The sequence below is a fragment of the Macrotis lagotis genome, chromosome 4 (genome assembly GCF_037893015.1).
Source record: "Macrotis lagotis isolate mMagLag1 chromosome 4, bilby.v1.9.chrom.fasta, whole genome shotgun sequence".
Classification (NCBI taxonomy): Eukaryota; Metazoa; Chordata; class Mammalia; order Peramelemorphia; family Peramelidae; genus Macrotis; species Macrotis lagotis.
Genome location: NC_133661.1, coordinates 91618261 through 91642964, shown reverse-complemented (window position 1 = coordinate 91642964; position 24704 = coordinate 91618261). Strand labels below are relative to the sequence as shown.

Below are 24704 nucleotides of genomic sequence, written 5' to 3'. Positions count from 1 at the left end.
AGTTATATTGTGTGTATGTGTATAGGTATACATGCATGTGTATATTTATGCATATAAAATACAAACATAAATACATATATATTCATATATTTAGATATTTACTCTTCAATTTTACCCTTCCAAAAGATAATGGAAATATCCATTCATTTTAGAGACAGGATCCCTTTACACTCTTAAAAATTATTGAAGATCCCAAAAGACTTTTTTGTGTTAATTACGTCAATTGATGTTTAACAGGCTCACTGGGAAAAAAATTATATAGGACACACTTTGAAGTTTTAATATTTTAAGTATTAATAATTTTCACTTAACTAAAAATAAATATCTTTCTCTATTATTTTATTTTTTTTAATTTTTTTGCAAGGAAAATGGGGTTAAGTGGCTTGCCCAAGGCCACACAGCTAGTTAATTATTAAGTGTCTGAGGCCGGATTTGAACTCAGGTACTCCTGACTCCAGGGCTGGTTCTCTATCCACTGTGCCACCTAGCCACCCCCATTATTTTATTAAGTTTAGACAAGCAGCAATGCAATAAATCAAGACTTGATTAGTAATCCCAATTTCCAAGATGTAAATGCTCAAATTCAAAATTTGAAAATTAGCTCCTGGGGGTTTATTTGGACTGGCTCAAGTACACCATTTGATCTCTTGATCTCTACAATAAATAGCTCAGCCTCTACTTAGAATCATGGTATTATAGAGTTTCCAGGAAACTTCAGTAATCACTGTGTTCATTGTACAAATAACTTAATGCCCAAAGAAGTTAATAAATTATAAGAAACTTGCAGAGGTCACTCAGGAAGAAAGTAATAGACTCAGAATTAAACTCAGGATTCTCTGGCTTTCAAATAGTGTGCTTTTCACTGTCGCCTACTGCCATCTATGTTTATTATACAAGGTTGAAATGATAAAAGCCACAAGGGGGATATAATGCTTTCAGTTAATTTCTGCACTGAGTGGCCCTGGTCTCCTATATGCTTTTGAGTTATTGGCTCTGGTTTTTATAGTCTCCTCTACCTTCCCCTTCCCCTTCCTTCCCTTCCTCTCTTTTCTCTCCCTTCTTCCCCTCCTCCCCTTCTGCTCCTCTCTCTCTCTCTCCCTTCTCTCAAGTTAACTGTCATTTTGTGTTATTCTCTTAGAGTACCTATCTATATTGGTCTACTCTTCCTAGTTTGTAAAATTTTTCAGCTGCTCATTTCTTCACTGAATAATAATTGTTGCTAAGACAGTGTGTAAGACTGTCTCAGAATGAGAGAGGAGAGGATCTTCTGTGAACAAAAAGAATGAGAACTGAAGAGCATGGACTTTATGATATCTATTTTAGTTATAGAAATCTTTTCTGATTTTGACTATTACGTGTTTTTGAGATTAATGGCTAAACATCCTTCTAGATAAGTGAGATGTTAATTTGTACACTTTTATATCCTTGCTGAGTACTTGGTGAGGTGTAGAGCTGCCAACAATACTTGTTAAATGAGTTAAAGCATTTATATACAGATCATGACTCAGATTTATATTCTCTATATGGTCATAATCCTTATTTTCATTTCCCACCTCAGAAGTTAAAGGAATATTCATCACATACCCAAAGAGCTCATCAAAGTCCTGTTTCCAGGGAACAAAGCTTTTTTCTTTCTTTGTATACTCCTTTAATATCATCTAACTCTGTTTTTATTCTTAAAAGTCCTTCTCTGTTTCTCTTTGCTCAGCTAATGCTCTGTCTCAGGTTCTTTGAGAATACACTTGCCTCCCTGTCTGTATTCTCTGATGTGAAAATCAAATAGTGAAGAGAGGCAGGAGGAGAGCATCTATTTTCATGGAGTTTTTACTCCCAGAGGAAAGAAGTAGCTTTGATTGATGGATCCTGGATGTGGTTACACTGAGTTATTGTCCAAAGAAGTTTTGCCAAAAATGAGTTTCTAAGTAACTACCTTGCCCATAAAACTTAAGAGAAAAACAATAAATGTGTTGGTTTACTGTTGTTATGGTACTGTGTTGAAAAATTTGAAAAGTATTTCATTGTCACTATGGCATTGTGTTGGGAAGAAACATGAGTGAAAGTCAGAAGGTTCTCTGTGAGATGGAGGGTAAAGACTGAATTTGAAGACAAATGCTGGTAAAAGGATAGTTTCAATGAATCCTAAAGATAAGTTTGCATCACTACAAGGTGACCTCAGTGATTAAACTCTGTCTGTCTGTCTGTCCATCCATCCATCTTTCTCTCTAGCTATTTATCTATCATCTATCTTTGTGTCTGTCTCAATAAAATGCAGTTTAATTCATTTGATTAAGAAAATCAAACAATTTAAGCCTTATTTGTTCATTGGGAGGGAGGGTGAAGAAAATGTTGGCAAAAAACATAGAGGCAATGATGATTTAGAAAGACTTTTTTGAGACAATTGGGGTAGTGACTTGCCCAGGATCACCCAGCTAGTAAAGTGTTTGAAACTAGCTTTAAACTCAGGCAGACCTACACTCTATATACTTGCTGTATTTTTCTCCCCACCTCCATCCATCTCCTTTATTAATTTTTTTTTTTTTTAAAAGAATATGTATTTATTTATTTTCAAATGCATTGAATGTTAGCTTTCAACAATCTTTTTAGCAATGTTTTGAGTTTTACAATTTTATTCCTCTTTCCCTTCCTTCCCCTCTTCCACTGACAGAAAGCAATCTAATATAGACTATACATGTATAATTGTGCTAACAATAGACCATGTTGTGAAAGAAGAACCAAATCCTGTTGAAAGGAGGAAAAAAAATTAGAGAGGGAAAAAGACATAATGCATAAGACAACTTTCAAAAATTAAAGATAGTAAACTTTGTCCTGTATTTAAACTCCACAGTTCCGTCTCTGGCTATGGATGTTATTTTCCATCACAAGTCTTAGAATTGTCTATTATTGTGCTGCTGAAATGAACAAGTTCATCACAGTTGATCATCACCCCAGGTTGCTGTGAGTGTGTACAATGTTCTGATTCTGCTTACCTTGCTTCACTTAACAACAGTTTATACAAGTCTTTCCAGGCTATTCTGATATCTGCACTTCTTGATTTCTTACAGAACAATAGTACTCCATCACATATTTATATATCATAACTTGTATAGTCATTCCGCAACTGATGCTATCCCTTCAATTTCCAGTTCTATGCCACTACAAAAAGAAGTGCTATAAATATTTTTGTACATGTGGGTTTTTTTACCCTTTGCCCTTTGGGTGTAATTCCAAATTGTTCTCTGGAAAGGTTGGATCAGTTCACAACTTCACCAACATTGCATTAGTATCCCAATTTTCCCTCATTCCTCCAACACTGATTATTTTTTTTAGTCATAATAGCCAATCTGATAGATTTGAGGTGGTACCTTGGAGTTATTTTAATGTACATTTCTCTAATCAATGATGATTTAGAGCAGTTTTCATATGACTATAGATAACTTTAAATTCTTTATCTGAGAATTGTCTTTTCATATCTTTTACCATTTATCTATAGATATGACTTCTATTCTTATAAATTTGGCTATATGATCTTTGTTCTCTTTATATGCTAGCTATTAAAATTGTTTCTCATGGGGTGGCTAGGTGGTGTAGTGGATAAAGCACCAGCCTTGGTGTCAGGAGTACCTGGGTTCAAATCCGGTCTCAGACACTTAATAATTACCTAGCTGTGAGGCCTTGGGCAAGCCACTTAATCCTGTCTGCCTTGCAAAAAACTAAAAAAAAAATAAAATAAAATTGTTTCCCCACTTACTGTCTCCCTTTTAATTTTGTTTGAATTGGTTTTATTTGTGCAAAAACTTTTCAATATAATGTAGTCAAATTATTCATTTTGCATTTTATAATGTTCTCTTTCTCTTCTTTGGTCACAACTGCTCCCCTTTCTATAGATCTCACAGGTAAATTAGTCCTTGGGGAAACTGGAACCCAAGGTTCAAAAGAATAGAAGTGGAAAGGGAAATAGCCAAGCAGGGAATCCTGTTACCTGAACAATGGTCCCAGTTGGGCAAACTACCTGGCCTTTCAACATCTCAGAAAATAATTTTGAGAAATAAGGTGAATATAAAATGAGGCTATATGAATCTCTAAAACTCCTCTTAGTTTTATCACTTTATGATTCTCTTGTTCTGTCAGTGATTTTACCCAAGATCATACAATGAAGAAGGGATCCCGAGATATGACTAGAGTCCAATGCTCCTGATTTGAAATCCAGAGTGCATTCTCCTATAAAAATGAAGCTTAGCCTTAGAAAAAACCTTTTGAGACAGGTCTTGGGAGACCTTTGAAATTTTGTGATAGAACAATGGGTAATGGGAAGGTAGGTGCTGGCAGGGACCTACAGTGTTTTTTTTTTAAATAGATTTTATTTATTTTTGAGTTTTACAATTTTTCCCCTAATCTTGCTTCCTGCCCCCCCCCCCGCCCCACAGAAGGCAGTCTGTTAGTCTTTGCATTGTTTCCACTTACATTGATCTAAGTTGAATGTGATGAAGTTGAATGTGATGAGAGAGAAATCATATCATTAACAAAGAAAAATAAAGTATAAGAGATAACAAAATTACGTAAAAAGTTATCAGTATTTTTTCCTAAGTTAAAGGTAATAGTCTTTGGTCTTTGTTTAAACTCCACAATTCTTTCTCTGGATACAGATGGTATTCTCCATTGCAGATAGTCCAAAATTGTCCCTGATTGCTGCACTGATGGAATGAGCAAATCCATCAAGGTTGATCATCACCCCCATATTGCTGTTAGGGTGTATAATATTCTTCTGGTTTTGCTCATCTCGCTCAGCATCAGTTCATGCAAATCCTTACAGGCTTCCCTAAATTCCCAACCCTCCTGGTTTCTAATAGAACAATAATGTTCCATGACATACATATATACCACATTTTGTTAAGCCATTCCCCAATTGAAGGACATTTACTTGATTTCCAATTCTGTGCCACCACAATCAGGGCTGCTATGAATACTTTTGTACAAGTGATATTTTTACCCTTTTTCATTATCTCTTCAGGGCACATAGACCCAGTAGTAGTATTACTGGATCAAAGGGTATGCACATTTTTGTTGTTCTTTGGGTGCAATTCCAAACTTCTCTCCAGAAAGGTTGGATTTGTTCATAGTTCCACAATAATGTATTAGTGTCTCAGATTTCCCACATCCCTTCCAACATTGTTCATTATCCTTTATGTTCATATTGGCCAGTCTGAGAGGTGAGGTGGTACCCCAGAGATGTTTTAATTTGCATTTCTCTAATAAGTAATGATTTAGAGCAGTTTTTCACATGACTATGGATTGGTTGATTTCCCCAGCTGTAAATTGCCTTTGCATATCCTTTGTCCATTTGTCAATTGGGGAATGGCTTGTTTTTTGAAAATTTGACTCAGTTCTCTGTACATTTTAGAAATGAGTCCTTTGTCAGAACTACTAGTTGTAAAAATTGTTTCCTAATTTACTAAATTTCTTTTGATCTTGGTTACAGTGGTTTTATCTGTGCAAAAGCTTTCTAATTTAATGTATTCAAAATTATCTAGTTTGTTTTTACTGATGTCCTCCATCTCTTCCTTGGTCATAAACTGCTTCCCTTTCCATAGATCTGAAAGATAAGCTACTCCTTGATCTTCTATTTTGCTTATAATATTTTTTTTTATGTCTAGATCCTGTGTCCATTTGGATCTTATCTTGGTATAGGGTGTAAGATATTGGTCTAATCTGAGTTTCTTCTGCACTAACTTCTAATTTTCCCAACAGTTTTTTATTAAAGAGAGAGTTTTTATCCCAGTAGCTGAACTCTTTGGGTTTATCAAACAGTGGATTACTATAATCATTTTCTGCTATTGCACCTAGTCTATTCCACTGATCCACCACACTATTTCTTAGCTAATACCAGACAGTTTTGATGACTGATGCTTTATAATATAATTTTATATCTAGTAAGGCTGTCACCCTTTTTTTTGCACTTTTTTTTCAGTGAATTCCTGGGAATTCTTAACTTTTTATTTCTCCATATGAATTTATATACAACTTTTTTTTCTTTTTTTTAGTAAGGCAAATGGGGTTAAGTGGCTTGCCCAAGGTCACACAGCTAGGTAATTATTAAGTGTCTGAGACTGGATTTGAACCCAGATACTCCTGACTCCAGGGCCAGTGCTTTATCCACTACACCACCTAGCTGTCCCTTACATACAACTTTTTCCAACTCATTAAAGTAATTTTTTTTGAATTTTGATTGGTAGGGCACTCAACAAATAATTTAGTTTTGGTAGAATTGTCATATTTTTATATTAGCTCAACCTATACTTGAGCAATTGATATTTTCCCAGCTATTTAAATCTGATTTTATTTGTGTGAGAAGTGTTTTGTAATTGTTTTCAAAAAGTTTTTGATTCTGCTTTGGCAGATAGATGCCCAGGTATTTTATATTGTCTGAGGTTACTTTGAATGGGATTTCTCTTTCTAGTTCTTTCTGCTGTATCTTGCTAGTCATATATAGAAATGTTGAGGATTTATGAGGGTTTATTTTATATCCTGTGACTTTACTAAAGATGCTAATTATTTCTAGTAGTTTTTTAGATAATTTTTTTGGATTCTCTAGAGTATTGTTTCTTCCTTCCCATTTCTAATTCCTTCAATCTTTTTCTTCTCTTATTTCTGAAGCTAACATTTCTAATACAATATCGAATAGTAGTGGTGATAATGGACATTTTTATTTCACCCCTGATCTTATTGGGAATGCCTCTAGCCTATCCCCATTGCATATAATGGTTGTTGATGATTTCAGATAGATACTGCTTATTACTCTAAGGAACAATTCATTTATTCCTACACTCTCTAGTGTTTTTGATAGGAATGGGTGCTATATTTTGTCAAAAGCTTTTTCTGCATCTATTGATATGATCATATGGTTTCTGATAGGTTTGTTATTGATATAATTATTTATTATAGCAGATTTCCTAATATTGAGCCAGCCCTACATTCCTGGAATAAATACTACTTGGTTATAGTGTATTATTCTAGTGATAACTTGTTGTAATCATTTTTGCTAAGATTTTATTTAAGATTTTTGTATCTATATTCATCAGGGAGATAGGCCTATAATTTTCTTTTTCTATTTTAACTCTTCCTGGTTTAGGTATCAGTACCATATTGGTATCATAGAAAGAGTTAGGCAGAGTTCTGTCTTCATCTATTTTTCCAAAGCGTTTATATAGAATTAGAACCAGTTTTTCCTTAAATGTTTGGTAAGATTCACTTATGAATCCATCTGGGCCTGGAGATTCTTTTCTTTAGGAGTTCAATAATGGCTTGTTGAATTTCTTTTTTCTGAGATAGGATTGTTTAGGTATTTAATTTCCTCTTCATTTAAACTGGGCAACTTATATTTTTGTAGATATTCCTCCATTTCATTTAGATTGTCAAATTTATTGGCATAGAGTTACACAAAATAATTCTGAGTTATTACTTTAATTTCCTCCTCATTGGTGGTGAGTTTACCTTTTTTATTTATGACACTAGCAATTTAGTTTTCTTCTTTCTTTTTTTTTAAATCAAATTGACCAGAGTTTTATCCATTTTATTGGTTTATTTCATAAAACCAACTCTTGGTTTTATTTATTAATTCAATAGTTATTTTTTGCTTTCAATTTTATTTCTCCTTTAATTTTTAGAATTTCTAATTTGGTATTTAGTTGGGGTTTTTAATTTGTTCTTTCTCTAATTTTTTTTAGTTGCATATTTAATTCATTGATTTCCTCTTCCTCTAATTTATTCATGGAAGCATTTAGAGATATATAATATATCCCCTGATAGCCGCCTTGAGTGAATCCCATAGGTTTTGGTATGTTGTTTCATTATTGTCATTATCTAGGATGATGAAATAATTAATTCTTTTTATAATTTGTTGTTTGATCCACTCATTTTAAAAAATGAGATTATTTAGTTTCTAATTAGTTTTCAGTCTATATCTTCCTAGCCCAATATCGCATTTCATTTTTATTGCTTTATGATCTGAGAAAGATTTTATTCACTATTTCTGCCTTTCTGTAATTGATCATTAGGTTTTTATGCCCTAGTACATGGTCAATTTTTGTATAAGTGCCATGTACTGCAGATAAGAAAGTTTATTCCTTTCGATCCCCATTCCAATTCCTCCATAAGTTTATCATATCTAGGTTTTCTAACAATCTATTTACCTCCTTAATTTCCTTCTTGTTTGTTTTATGATTTGATTTATCTAAATCTGAGAGCAGGAGGTTGAAGTCTCCTACTAGTAGAGTTTTGCTCTATGTCTTTCTATAGTTCTTTCAGCTTCTCCTCTAAGAATTTGAATACTATCCCATTGGGTGCATACATATTCAGTATTGAAATCACTTTATTGTCTATTGTACCTTTTATGAGAATATAGTTTCCTTCCCTATCTCTTCTAATGCTATCTATTTTTACATCTACTTTGTCTGAAATCAGGATTGCTACACCTACTTTTCTCATTTCAGATTAAGCAAAATATATTTTGCTCTAACCTTTTTCCTTTACTCTATATGTATCTCTCTGCTTCAAATGAGTTTCTTGTAAGCAGCATATTGTAGGATTCTGCTTTTTAATCCAGTCTGCTTTTTGCTTTTGTTTTAAGGGAGAGTTCATCAGGTACCTACAGTATTAATGGTGATCTATAGATTAAAAGGTATATAGATATCAAAAGCAGGGTTGAGGTACTTCTATATTAAGGAATTTGATCTCTCTCTCTCTCTCTGTGTCTCTCTCCGACAAATGAGACAGAGAGATGACAGGGTGAGACAGACAGAGAAAGAGACATACAGAGGGACAGAGAGAAATATAGAGAGACAGAGATAGAGAGATGGAGAGAGACAGAAGAGAGACAAAGAGAGAGACAGAGATAGAGAGAGATGGAGAGAGACAGAGAAGAGAGACAGCCACAAAGAGAGACAGGGATAGAGAGAGATGGAGAGAGAGACAAGAGAGAGACACATAGATAGAGAGACAGAGACAGAAAAACACATAGAGAGACACAAAGAGAGACAGAGAGAGACAGGGAGACAGAGAGAGAGTGGGGAGGGAGAGAGATACAGACAGAGAAACACACGGAGAGACAGAGAGAGACACAGAGAAATAGAGACAGAAAGACAGAGAGACAGACACAGAGACAGGAAGACAGAGACACAGAGTGAGAGACACACACAGAGATAGACACAGATAGAGAGAGACATGGAGACAGAAAGAGACAAAGAGAAACAGATATAAAGAAAGAGAGACACAGTGATAGATATAGAGACAGAGCCAGAAAGACAGAGACAGACTCACAGAGAAATACAGTCACAGAGACAGAGAGAGACAGAGAGAGATTGAAAGACTGGGAGAGAGAGAGAGAGAGAGAGAGAGACAGAGAGAGACAGAGAGAGGCAGACAGAGAGAGGAGAGAGAGAGAGAGAGAGAGGCAGACAGAGAGAGAGAGAGAGAGAGAGAGAGAGAGAGAGGATATAGAGAAACAAACAGAGAGACAGAGACAGAGAGTCAGAGAGATAGAGAGATAGAGATAGGGATAGAGAAAGACACAGTGATAGAGAGACAAAGACAAAGAGAGACAGAGACACAGAGAGAGTTGAGACAGAAAGGCAGAGAGAGCGACAGAGACAGACTCAGAGACAGAGAGTGAGAGAGAGAAACAGAGAGAGACAGAGAGACAGAGACAGAGAGATAGAGAGACGGAGACAGAGACAAAGAGACACACACACAGAGAAACAGATAGAGATAGAGAGACAGAGACAGAGACAGAGAGATGATTCTGAGACCTGAGTTTTGTGCTAGATGGAAGGCAAAGGTAATGAGTAGCTTGGTGTGCTGATAATCCAGTCACACCATCTAAATGAGAGGGACCTCTGTGCTCTCCAATTCTCATCACCTGTCACACATTTGTGTCAGCCTGGTCTTGGGCCTATAAATGGATCAGGGGGACAAAACCCAGGCTGACCAGTCTTCAGTTTGTCCTCTTCTTTCCTAGGAGGATTAGTGCTATCTTCATAGTCCAGGTGGCTGCACAGACTCATCTGTGTGAATGGCTCCATGTGGTGGGTTGAGGTATGAAAGGTTTAAGAACTGAGATGCCTAAATCCATCTGGTCCTTTTGTAGCAAAACATAGTGGGATATTATCCTTTTCCTTTTTTCTTCTCTTTATCCCATTCTCTCCTTCTTTTTCCTCAGTAGACTTGGATTTTAAATCAAGCCTGTCAAGGGTGACCTTGGGCAAAATTTCCCTTGGAACATCCTTGGGACTTAGTTTTCCCACCCATAAAATGAATGATTTGGATTACTCTCTCTGATTGCTTTACACACACACACACACACACACACACACAGACATTCTTTCTTGATGTTTTTTTTTTTTTTTTTGTTAAGAGAATAAAAACCAAAAGCCCAAAGAACAGTACTGAGGAGCTCAAGGTCCCAGTTTGTTAGTGGCAGAGATGAACCTATTCTTGATTCTACTGATTTAACTTTATTTTGTCCTTCCTCATTTCCCTTTTGAAAATCGGTTGCTTTAGGTGTATGAAAGCCTGTTTCATTACTCTCATATGATTACCCTTCCACTAGGCAGATTACCTTCAGGAGGCTGTTTGGGCCATGTTCTCAAAGAGTGACTGACTGCTGTGCGACTTAGTCTGGAGCCAAGCACCATCTCATTGATGGGCTAGTAGGACATGATGTGAGAACAGGTCTCTTGTGACTTTCTTTGTTTTCTTCCAGATTTACAGAATTTTTGGACCCATTCCAGAGAGTCATCCAGCCAGAAGAGATCTGGCTCTATAAAAATCCATTGGTGCAATCGGACAATATACCAACACGCCTCATGTTTGTAAGTATTGGGTGATATAATAGAACATTCAATAACCACCTAAATTCTAAATTAAAAAAATTGTATTTGTGGTTCAAACTTTTACTAAAAAGACCTGAGAATATTAGATGGGAATGAAAAGTTTTCAACTCCATTTAATTAAAATCATAGAATTCCAGAGTTGGAAGGACCTGATAGATAATGATCAATTCAAAATTATGAGGGAGCTATTAGGATGATGTAATTAAATAACTGCTCATTGTATCAGCAGAAAAGAAAGCACAGCACAGTTCACAGATTCAAGAGATATTGTTGGGACTGGTACCATTCTGCCACTGACTGGCTATGGGTCCTTGGACAACTCATCCTACCCTACTCCCACCTGAGCACAGACTGTGTGTGTGTGTGTGTGTGTGTGTGTGTGTGTGTGTGTGTCTGTGTGCATGTATATGTGTATTATATTGGTCTGTACTTAAGATTTCATAAGTCCAGAGAACTATTGTTTTGCAAACTCACTTTTCTGGTTCAGATCTGCAACTCTTCTCTGTGATTTGGTCATCTAGAATTACCTGAGGGACTTAGAAATTAAGCAGTTTTTTTACCCCTAGTCACACAACTAGTGTATGCCTGAGATAATTAAACCATAATTTGACTTACACCTTCATTCATTTATTTGTTTGTTTGTTTGTTTAGTCATTTTTGGGAAGGAAGAACAGGCCTGTGATTTTATTGGCAGCTCTTGCTAAGGAATCCCCCCCACCCCTCACCAAGGTAGATTGCCATCTGCAATGTCTAATCTCAGACACTTGCTTAGGAAAGTGACTTATTAGGACCATAAATGAAGCATATATCTCAGGGCTGAGTCTTTGATTTCCAGGTCTTTCCTGACTCAGAGACCAACAAACTCTTGGTCTAGTCATGTTGCCTTTCAGCTTCATTTGTTAACATTATTTGATGAATTGCATTCTACCAGACCCTTAAGATGTAGTGTGAATCTATAAAAAACACAATCAATGAAGTGTGTAAATTTCTAATACCTATAATATAAAACTGAAGATTATTTTTCAGCACGTGTCTACCTTCTGACAAGGCCAGCTCTCTAGCCACTAAACCGTGCTACCTTTCAGGGACTTGGGTTACTCATCTGTGAAATGAAAGAGTTAGCATACATGGTTTCCAAAGTCTCTTCCAGTCTAGTGTTCCATGAGTCTATGTATATCAGGAATCATTGAATATCAAATCTATTATAAGATATCTGTGATGAAGAAAACTTGATAACCAATGAACTGATCTTATTTGTTGACCTTGTAAGAAGAGTCTGAAACTGAGGATGAAATTATTACCAATTAGATTAAAGTTCAATATCTCCAAAAAACTTTAAATATTGCATGTTTCTTAATAACTAAAACTCTGGAATTTAAGAATACTTCATAGGATCAAGCACATTTTTACATCAATATAAATGATGTCCTAAAAATGAATAACTTAATCAATCAGTCTTTGGAGGTAGAGTGAAATCTTTAGGATTTTGTCCTTTGTTCTTTCTACAATATTATTTATCAGCCTTGGTTTTACCTCTGTTTAGCCATTAATGTTCACATTTTCTGCTTTGGGGGCTGTATGGAAAAATATCACAAGTAGATGTTGGGAGGTTTCATTATCTTCCCCCTGCCCCAGCCCAACACACACACACACACACACACACACACACACACACACACACACACACACACACACACACACACACATCCTGATGCATATACATTGTGCTTAATTTTCAAGGAGTTTAATTTTGAAGAGTGAAGGACCCAGTTCAAAATAACCCACTAATTTACACCTTAAATACTGCCAAGTTCTCTATGGTAGATGAAATCTTGAGTTGAAAACAAACAAACAAAACTACTCATTAGATATAACACAAAGACTTTCTATTTATACAGCATTAAACCATGTGCTACTAACTGCTGAAATGATTGAGCCAACTGATTTTAAATGACTCTACAGAAGATAATTTTGAGTTTGAAAAAGAAAAACACAACAAAACACCTTTAGTTTTCTTGATGAGATCATTTTAATTAGTGATAATTAGAAGAATCTTTGTGTAACGGAGCTCACTTCATGAAAGAATGAAAACAATCACTTCAGTTGTTTTCTGATAATTACTTTTTATCCTGAAAAAAAGGAGTTAAATTCCATAAATCTGAGGGAAGTATAAGATGTGGAGATAGCATTTTATTTTGCTGTGAGTTGGGCATCTTTCCATTTCAATATAAGACAGGTTATTTTGAAATCAAAACTTTATATCAGGTCTAATTAAATTAGTTTTATTGCTTTAATCAGACAAACCTTGTATTTATCATTTATCTCCATTCAGGACTTTCAAACTGTAAAACATACTTTGGGAATTAATTTCCATGCCAGATTGGTGGAAATTTGTTGCAGAATCCTGGACTTATTAACAATGAACTTTTTGAAGTCTAAAGACAAAATCCATGAATATTCTAGCTTCAGACACAAAAAAGATGGGGGCACATTTGCATGTTGGCAGCTAGTAGAGAGGAAGCACTGAAGGGGTTTTTCAATGTTGCATTTTTTCCAAGGGATAGAAGTGTATTCAACTTGGTGTTATCTTCCACAGATCTTTTAATGAAATAAGTTCAATCTTCATTTTGTTAATACTAGTTGATGAATTTCATTCAGTTGGAGCCACAAGATTTATGTATATCTATAAAAACACAATCAGTGCAGTACATAAAATTATATGTGTAATATGGAAGTGAAAATTATTTTTCAGCACATAAATTGTCTGGTCTTCTGGGTGCCTTTAATAGAGATAATATTAAATATATTCTTTCTGCCTTTCATAGCTCTTTTCTAATAGCATATATGTATAGTAGTCAGATTTATAATTAATAGGACATATTTTTAACAAAAGATTCATTAGCAGTATTCTCTATGGGAGCTCCAAATATCTTTATGGAATACCTTAGGAATTGGCCATATAAACAACTGATTAAAAACAATAAATCAGAGCTAGAAGAAATGATAAAGAAGAGATCAAATGAAATCTAAGACCTTCAGTCCAACCTGTCACACAAACTTTTGAATCCAGTCTATTGACACAAACTTTTGGTTCAAAGAATTGGAGCATGAACAAAAAACAGAGTTAAATCAATAACTATTTCTTAGAGAAGTGAAACCAATGCAAAACAGTTACTACAGTGACAAGATCACAAGAGTCATATGCTGCCTGAGACAACAAATACTTGGTTTCCTTGCTGAATGGAGAGATAAACACAGTTAAAAGATCTATGGTTTAGGGGACAAATATATTTGCAAAATATTATAGATGTAATATAGAATTATAATTAATTATAACTAATAGAATTATAATTAGCATATTTATTATAATTATAGAAATATAAGCAAATATGAGAAATATTGCTTAGTAAAACAGTGACAAGCAGTCAAGGAGAAAAGAAGTCAACTAAGCATTTCTAGGAAGGAGAAAAAACAAATGGTGATGAAATGGAACAAATATACAAGTATATCCAAAGTCGTCTATTTTATCATTATTGAATTCCCCTTGATATTCCAATGTAAGTGGCAATGAAATTTAAGAAAATTACTTTGGGAAAAGTGTATAGACCTCACTTCTTTTGTACCAGAGGTAATGGAATTTTCAAGTCCTTTAGGCATCATTTTTGTAAGATCTTTTGGAGAAGAGAATTTCTAAAGGATGGACCAGAGTTTGAGTGCAGTGAATCCCAAAGAAATACAACTGGAAAGACCTTTATCACAACTTTCTTGTGTTTATATAATCTTTATGAGAATAGTTTATGCATTGAGGGTGACCAAGATGACAGTATGTGTAGGAAGCAGGCAGGTTTGCACAGATGATTTTCTATAGCTAATTACATCTTTACAGTAACACAGTTACTGTATAGAAATGTTGATGTGTCTGGTATTGGTTGATTGCAAGAGACCATTTGGTACACCACAATAAAATTAAGTTTTACTAGCTCTTCTCAGGCAAGGTAGTGCCTATAAATATGTTAAAAATCATGAATGATGCCAAGGCCATGGAGATTATTTTATTAAATGATTTGCTGAGTACTAACTTCAAGTAAGACATCCTAGTGGGAAACATATGCTCATCAAAGGTGATTCCCATTGGTATGGAGAGGGCAGAGGGAAAATGTTTTGCATATTCATATGGTGGTTCTCCAGATGTTCTTTTTTATGAATAATATTGTAGTCATGTCATCAGTTTCCAAAAGGGGTATCGAAGTGAGATCTATGGTTGCCCCACAGAGCTTGGCTTGACAAGTGTTGCCCTGATGTCTCTTAAGATCCATAAGAAGTTAGTCATGTCATTGACTGGGTCCTCTGAAGGAAAGAGGAGATGGCATAGGATGAAAAAACACAAGTTTGAGCAGCTCTGGTAGAGGGGACTACGTGTGCCTCAGATAACAGATATATTGAAATAGAAAACTAAGAAATTAATATATTAATCTCTTATACTTCTATTGAACTATAAATATCCTAAATAAAGCGTATTTTGAATACAATTTGAATTAATCCACATTTTTTCTATTGTTAGGCAAATTAGTATTTTGACCATTTTAAAATGTGTCCTTTTCCCTCCCTTTTCCATTTACCTTTCCAAATACTTTCCCCTTTTCCTTTCTTTCTCTTTTTCTCTCTTTTTCTTTCTCTCTTCCTTCTTTTTCCTTCTTTCTTTTCTTCCCTTGTTCCTCCATCTTATCTTCCTTTCTTTCTTCCTTCCTTTTTCCCCTCCCTTTCTTTCTTTCTCTCTTTCTCTCTTTCTCTTTCTCTCTTTCTCTCTCTCTTTCTTTTTTTCTTTCTTTCTTTCTTTCTCTCTCTTCTCTTTCTTCTTCTTCTTCTCTTCCTTCCTTCCTTCCTTCCTTCCTTCCTTCCTTCCTTCCTTCCTTCTCTTCCTTCCTTCCTCCCTCCCTCCCTCCCTCCCTCCCTTCCTTCCTTCCTTCCTTCCTTCCTTCCTTCCTTCCTTCCTTCCTTCCTTCCTTCCTTCCTTCCTTCCTTCCTTCCTTCCTTCCTTCCTTTTCTTCTAAATAGCCTTATTGGCCTGATATTTCTCGATGATATAATGGATAATTTATCAATAATTGAGCTCAGATAAATGAATGATTTTATAACAATGTTATCCAACAACCAGGTTATTTCAACAAAAGTTTATTAAGCAGTTAAGTGGTACAGTGCATGGAGTGTCAGGCCTGGAGTCAGGAGGATCTGAGTTCAAATTTGGCCTCAGACATTTTATACTTAACAGCTATATGACCTCCGGCAAGTCAATTAACCTTGATTGCCTTGCACCCAGGGCAGTCGTCCTAATTCATATATGGTTACTAGACTCAGATGGCTCTGGAGGAGAAAGTGAGGCTGGTGATTTAGCACAGCCCCCCCACTCAGATCTAATTCATGTGCTTGTCATGGCATCACTTTCCTGATGTCATGATCTTCTTGAAGAATGAAGGTCATCATTAAGCACTTCCCAAGTCGTTCTCCAGGAAGCTACTAGTGGATAAAAGACATATTCCCTGACCCTCTTGAAGGAGGGAGGGGAAAAGACACAGAGAGAATGTTGACATCAAATAATGTATGATAAATCAGCCCCATACAAAAGATCAAAATAAAGTGCAATGCTAGGTTTGAGGACAGTTTTTGCCAACAAGGGTTATATCAGATAAAGCTTCATGGAGGAGACAGAACTTGAAATGTAAAAAGATGGATGACAATTCACTAGGTGATGAGGAGGAGGACATTTATGACATAGGCAGCAGTGGGGACATGGAGGCAAAACTCAGGGTAGTTTGTGGGAGACAGTTCAGCTGTACCCAGTAAGTGGAGGAGATGAATAGGCAATTAGCTGGAAAGTTGTTACCATATTGTGGCTGACTTGTAGGCAAGATGGACAATTTGATTTGACATCGTTAGGAAGCTTTTGCCAATTTTTGGAGCAGAGGGGAAAAGAAGTGATTCCAAGAATCATTTGCTATTTCTGTAAGGCTGTCTGCTAAGTTAAAACACTGTTACTGCTAAATTGTGGGGGCTGTCTGAAACAGAGAAGTTAAGTGACTTGTGCTGGTTCCCATACCTTGAAAATGTCAAAGCCTGGTTTGGACCCCAGGTCTTCCTGAATCTAAACCCAGTATACAATCTACCCTATTTCACTGCAGCTAAAAGTATGTTTTACTTTCATTACAAAATGGGCTGCACTCATTAGAAAGACAACAGAGGATAAGAGGAAATATTTGACTCTAGCCAACATTCCTTGATAAACTTATTTTATATGTCCTTCCTTTGGTCAAAAAAGAGAGACAGTACTTTTCTTTTCTCATTCTTATTCACAAAACCTCAACTGAGATTTTCCATGCTATTCCCAAGCTGTCAGTAGCTATGTCTTTTATGTAAAAGAGGTCATAATTCCGATCTGAGAGTGCAAGATATATCAAAAAGTACCTCCATTAAGGATTTATCAGTATTTATTGTCTTCTACTTTGGGATTGGCTTTTGCTTTAATTGTGCCCTTTTTTGATGATGCCTTTGATGATAGTCTATTGCTAGGATATCCATCTATGTGATTTCCTTAATATAAAGTCAACAAATTCATCTATATTTCCAGATATCTTTAAGAAGAAGTTTCTTTGGGGTGGCTAGGTGGCACAGTGGGGGGGGGGCCGTTAGGTGGCTGCAGGGCTGCAGTGTATAAAGCACAGGCCCTGGAGTCAGGAGTACCTGAGTTCAAATTAGGCCTCAGACACTTAATAATTACTTAGCTGTGTAGCCTTGGGCAAGTCATTTAACCCCATTGCCTTGCAAAAACCTAACAACCAAAAAGAATAAGTTTCTTTCTTCTTGCATATCTTTAATTAACTAAAAAGAATCATGATGTCTTTGGGTTCTACCTTTTTTTTTGCAAGTCAGAAAATAGCATATCATTGACCTAGCCAGAAGATATATTATTACTGAATATTGCTAATAATATAAGAATAATAATAGCTAGCATTTATGCAGTATTCTAATATATGTATCTCATTTGATCCCCACAAAAACCCAATGAAGTATTTGATCTCATTATTCTCATTTACATGAGTCTGAGAGGTTATTTGCCCAAGGTCATATTGTTTGTGTTTGAGTCAGGTTCCATACTCAGGTAATCCTGACTTTTAAGTTCAACACTCTATCCACTCTTCCACATAGTTGCCTATCATCCTTTTGATTATAATTTGGAAATAACATTTTACATTTAGGCTATAATGTGCTTCCTAAGAAGACAATACAAAATTGATATTTTTTCTACCTTTGGTTTTGCAAGACAGTGGGGTTAAGTGACTTGCCTAAGGTACCACAGATAGTATTAGACTTCTGAGACTGGATTTGAATTTGGGGTCAGTGCTTTGTCCACTGTGCCAAAAGCTGCCCCAAAATCTGTGGAGTTTAAAAGTTGAGGAAATATTGGCAAAAAATATTGTGATAGGCCATTTAATTTTTATACTCAAAATTCACAGAATCTTAGGGCTGGAAGGGACTTGAAAAAGATCATTTAGATCTTAAAAAATCAAAGCTATTTTTAATTTTCTTTGTGATATTATATAATTACTTGCCAGCAGCACAGATTATTCCTGGGGTTCAGTCTACAAATGCAAAAATGATTTTTATACACCATTTACAAGCTGCGTTTGATTGAATACTTAAATCTACTAGGAATTCTTAATGGTCCCATTTGTCATTCATCCCAGAGAAAATTTCACCCCTGCTTAGCATTTATATAATTAGAATTTCAACAAATAATAGCAGTAAATTCTTAACATAGACCCTCATCCCATTTTCCTCCCTTTTATCTCCTTTAAAATGCCACTGAATGTCCAGGATATTTCCAAATGGTCCAGATAGTAGAATACAGCAATCATTATATCCGAGGAATGGCCCATTTTCAACTGTTGAAAATGTCTCCAAACTTAGGTTGACATTACCTTCACTTGTTTAATCAGTGAACTCCTAGAGTCAGATTCATTAGCTTGTTGGAAGTCAGACACAATCAAATTTCTTAATTAGGGAGAAAGCTGTTTACTTTGCATGTGTGGCCTTCTAATCTGGAGTCCAGCATAACCCTGGGCCCTCATTCATAACCAAGGGCAAAAGTTGCCCAGGGTCTATATTTTTCTATTCTTGTTTACCCAAAGAGAAGTCACAAATGAACTATTACTCTGTCCTCAGAAGATCTGAAGAGATAGGTAGCAGTTTTTCTCAGAAAATAAATTACTAGATAAGTATTTTTTCTCTTTTACCACTTAAAATAGAATGGAACTATGCAATGCAAAGGAAAGAATAATTAAAATGCAGATTCAGAATGTAATTAATATTTCTTACCATGATGAGAAACAACAGGACATAATGGATAAAGAGCCAACCTTGGAGTCAAACCCCCTGGATTCAATGCCTATCTCTGATGTATATTTTCTGTGTGGGCATCAATGGCTCCAGACAGTTTTCTTGACCCAGGTTTTAAAATTTTTTGTGAATGTCACAGACACAGCCTACATGTAATTATAATATTAAACGGCATACTACCACATGAGTGAGGTTAGCTTCCCATTCAGTTGCTACTGGCACAGTGGGTAGAGCACCAGCCCTGAGGTCAGGAGAACTTGAGTTCAAATTTGACCTCAGCCAATTACTAGCAGTGTGACTTTGGGCAAGTCACTCAACCCTGAATGCTTCACATCCAGGGCTGTCTCCGGTTCTCCTGATTCATATCTGGCCACTGGACCCAGATGGCTCCAGAGGAGAAAGCGAGACTCTCTCACTCAAACCTAGTTCACATAGTTGTAATGCCATCACCTCCCTGATGTCATGGTCTTCTTCAAAATGAAGGACAAACATCATGGTAATTTATTAAACAAGAGTGAAAGGATTAATCAGCCAGTCAGCTAGCATTTTTTAAGTCTGGCATCTTATTAAATACTAAAAGTCCCTGCTCTCAAAGATCTCACAGTCTAAGCAACTATATATAAACAAGATATATCCAGACTAAACTGAAGATTACATCAGAGACAAGCGTGTGGTATGTAACCCCCTTAAATAAATTTTGGAGATTTCTCGAGGTATGAAGAGAAAAAGTCTTTATTTGATTCTCAAGAAGCAGACCTCTACTCAACCATATAGATGGGAGAGTGAAGCAATGAGACATGAACAACAGAAACAATATATATGGTTTCTAACATGATCCCCCCCCCCGACCCATCCTCATTAGTTAAGAATGTGGTATTCACAATCTAAGCATGTAAGCTAATTTAAAGAAAAGCATATAATCCAAACAGAGACACATATCTCCTTCAGCCCTGAGGAATATATGGACATCTGGACTCAGTATATAAGGAACCAGATCAGTTTGTTCTTTACATTCTGATCATGATAACATTCACTGACATCCCAGAAGTTGCTTGTCAGGGAAGGAGGGGCAGAAGAGACATAACCCATAGTTCATCTTATTCTAATCTATAATATTCTCCTGAAGAAATATCAGACTTTATCTCTTTCAGAAGTTACTAATAACATTTGGGGACCGAGAAAGGATTTTGAGAGAAGATGGAGCATTAACTGAGACTTTAAGGAAGACAGGGAAGCTAGGAAAAAGAGATGAAGCAGAGAATCAAGGCATGGTAGACAGACATTGAAAATGCCTTAAATTAGGAGTTGGGGTTGTCTTGTTGAGGAAAATCAATGAAGTTGTCACAGAGTATGTGGAGGGGAATAAAGAGTAAGAAAACAAAAAATGAAAGGATTAGGTTATGAAAGACTTCAAAAGCCAAGAAGAGGATGGACTTAGATTCGAAACATAAAATAAAAAGATCGAACTTATCTCTGCTCCTTAGGGGCTGACATTCTTATGGGAAGAGAAAAGCAATGTCTATAAATATAGAAAGACTGAACACAATGGAGTTATGCAGAAAGGCTATAATAGCTAAGGGCATCAGAAAAGACTCCCTATAGAAGATGGTGCTGAGCTAAGTCTTGAAGGAGGAGAAGGCATGAGTACAGCAGAGATAAAGATGAAGTGTAAGAACACCAAGATTTGGCAACTGATTGGGCATGTGAATGAACTAATGAGTTAAGGAAAATGCCAAGGTCATGGACTTGGGACACAGAAAGAATGGCACCTTAAACAGAAATAGGATATTTTAGCAGAGGGTGAATTTGGGGAGGGCTCAAGTCCGAGAGACAAGGACTGGTGATGTAGATTTGCTGGTCATCTGAATAGACATTAGATGGATGTTTAAAAAAAAAGGAATCCAGACCAGAACTTTGGGGAACACTCACAGTCTAGGAGAGGGTTTTGAATGATGACTCAAAAAAGGTGTCAGAGAGAAAGTAGATTAAAAAGGAAGGAAATAGGAAGTAGAATCACAAACCTCATAAAGATAAGGCACAGGAATCAAGGTGGTCATTAGTATTAAATACAGCAGAGACATCAAGAAGGCTACCTAACCTACCCCTATGTGGAAGTGTCTATCTCTGTTAGAAAACTTCCAAGGAGAGACAATTCATCATTCCTGAAATTAGCATATTTTGCTTTGGGTTAGCTCTCAGTATTTGGGAATTTCCTCTAGCATCTCTGCAACTTCCAGTCATTGCTTGATTCTTCCCTGAGGTCCAAATAGAACAAGAATAATCCCTCCTCACAAAAAGTCTTTCAATTATTTGAAGAGTTATTATGTTTTCAGCTAGTGTTTTCCAGGCTAAGCATTCCTTATATAAACCTTATATAGCATAGACTTGAGACATTTTGTCATCTGATTGCCCTGTTCTGAATACTTTCCACAGTCCTTAATGTCCTCCTTAACTGTGGCTTGCAGAACTGAATATGTTCATCAGTCCGGGTCTGATGAAGGCAGATTTCCGTGCACCTCTCTTTCTGGAAATTATGCCTCTTCTTTTGCAGACCCAATTTTTTATTAGCTGTTTTGGCTGACATATCATAGTGCAGGCTCATAATGACCATGTAGTCCATCAAAACCACTAGATTGTTTTCAAAACAATTGATATCTAATCACATCCTTCCTATCTTGTATTTGTGAAGCTAATTTTTGTGTGGCGTTTGTTTGCAACTGTAAGATTTTTTTACATTTATCCTTAAGGAATTTTATCTGCTTCCGTGTAACACAGATTTTTGGCTTATAGTATGCAAACTCTTTCCTTCCATTTTTTGGAAATTGGGACACCATTTGCTCTTTTCAAGTCTTGTGACACTTTCCATTTTTTGATAATTTTTCAAATGTCATTGAAAATGTTGTCATATCTGAGAATGTAATTCATTTGGGTAAGGTGGTTTGATTTCATTAATTAACAAGTAGGGGCTCTTATTATCTTCTTTTTTATCTTGAGTATCCCCTTCTATTTATCAAATCATTTCCAAAGCAAAGGTCATTTTTATTGACTGAGAAAGCAGAAACAAAAGGATTAAATAGCTCTGCCTTCTGTTTATTGATAGAGATAATTGTCTTTTCCTCACCCAAGCAAATGCTCTATTCCTCCTTTGATCCTCCTTTCCCCCCAATATAGCTTTAAATTACCCCTATTGTCTTTAAATACCCTTGCTGACCTCAATTTCTTCTCACTTTTAAAAATACTGACAATGTTTTTACTAGACCATGACATACTCTTTCCTTCTGATGGTTCCTCTCATTTTCATCCCAGCAACCAGTTCCTCTCTATTAGTAAGATTAAGAAATAAAATAGACTTTCTCCATATTGTCCCCATTTTTAAGGATGAAATCATCACCAGGGCAAGTTGAGGAGTTACTTCTCTGCTTTTGGCAGAGAAAGGACGCAGCTGATGATTAGATAATTAAAATTCCTCATCATCACTCTATTAGGTCCCTATGCTATGCTTGTAATTTATTTCTTAAACCTCTCATCTATATCCTATTTATACTTACATGACGTGAAGTATAAAATCCAATGACAATAATCACTTTAATTTTCTCCTTTTACCCAAATATTTTCTGTCATAGTTCTGTCTATGATTCCTGGCACTCTTCATATGAATAGACTTTCTTAATAGATAGCATTCTCTCTTCCTCTGCATTTATCTTTTTTTTTCCTTTTGAATACAACATACCTATCCAGAAATACAGTCTAGTTATAGGTTTCATTTCACCAAATCTCAGAGGGAAGCTATGAGGTTGAATTTACCTCTTGCTTTAAGCTTTTTGTCTCTTGTTTGTGGCCCGGACTTTCAGCATTTTGTGGATAGGCATGAGGCTAGAGGTTTTTCCCCCCCATTTGGACTTCTTTATTTTTGGATTTTGTTTCTGGGTGTCTCAACTGTTTTTCTTCTCCCTTTTTTGTACCTTTTCTATATGATATCTAATTAGGAAATGGATACACACACACACACACACACACACACACACACAAAAAAAAAAAAACCCTGCCCTGGAGTCAGGAGGTTGTGAATTTAAATCTAGACTCAGACACTTGCTAACTGTGTAACTCTGGGAAAGTTATCTAACCAGTTTTCCTCACTTTCCTCATCTGTAAAATGAGTCCACTATCTTTGCCAAGAAAATTCCAAATGGGGACATAAAGAGTCAGACATGACTGAAATGACTCAGCAGTAGCAGCAATAACAACTACATCAGTAACAAATTCATTTCTACTCTCCATCCTTTTTAGCTTAAAAGTTATTTGATTAAATTTATTAGATACTAGAAAAATATATGCTTGCCATAATTATTAGGTGCTTTTGGCAGGGGTGTGTCATCCCCATATTTTACACGATGGTCCAGAAATCCAAATTCAATTCTTAGATACATTCTTTGCTGATGAATAAGTGGGAGCCGAATTGATCAATCAATTGAGTTGTGACGTGATAGTGAGCAATTCACCACACAGTAGATATTTCTTACTTTATAACAAATAACTCATCAGTTCCATTTCCATATACAAGTTTGATATTAATGAAGGGGAAAACTGAGATACGTAATGGTTCAAATGATTTTTTTTCATGTGTTGAGGCTATGATGGGAATGTAGTTTATTGTATACTTTTAAATTCAAAAGCTTATACAAAAGGATGAATGTTGAAAACTATCTTTGCAAGTAAATGGAAAAAAATAAAATAAAAGCTTTTGGTATACTTTTAGACCCCTTTTGTAAGCACCAGCTACTTCTTTAGATCAGGTGTGTCTAAGCCATGGCCCACATGTGGCCCTCAAAGCCCATTTATGTAGCATTATTGCATTTTATTATACTCAATTGTTATATGAATTACATTGTCAAAAATCAACACTAAATTTTAAATGTGGTTTTTGACGAGTTTTTGTTGAGCATTGCAGCATTAGATAGATAGATAGATTGATCAATAGATCACCTATCCCATTGAAAGATTTTTACTCTATCATTTTTATTCCCATATTTGCTACCCCCATCCTAATTTTTAGGAAAAAAAATAATTCCCCTCCTCCAAAGGATTTTCTCTCTCACTTTATCTCTTATTGAATTTAGTTAGTAGCAAAGAAATTTCTATGACTTAGAACAAATGAAGAATTTGTTGAAATGTAATGGAGGAATCAATCACTATTTATACCCATTGAATGCTTTTGTGAGCACCAGTCCCCTCAACCCTGTAATGTCTTAATTTGGACTACCAAAGTTTACCACATTTCTTCCTTTTTCCTTCTTTCCTTTAACTTCTATGCCTACCATTTTAATAGGAAAATATTTGCTAAAAATAGACTTATGCAAAGGAATCTTCATTTGTATTTCTTGTGAAATTGATACATGATATAATTGGATTATATTGAGAAAGAAGTATGAG

General features: G+C 35.7%; 1 protein-coding gene across 2 annotated transcripts in view; it reads left to right on the top strand.

Moving 5' to 3' along the window:
• PLPP4 (phospholipid phosphatase 4) overlaps window positions 1-24704 on the top strand; it is a 244244-nt gene that overhangs the window by 67813 nt on the left and 151727 nt on the right. For both annotated transcript variants that reach the window (XM_074233512.1, XM_074233511.1), the window contains exon 2: window positions 10754-10862. In XM_074233512.1, the coding sequence (XP_074089613.1) occupies window positions 10754-10862 (109 nt within the window). The remainder of the gene's footprint in view (window positions 1-10753; window positions 10863-24704) is intronic.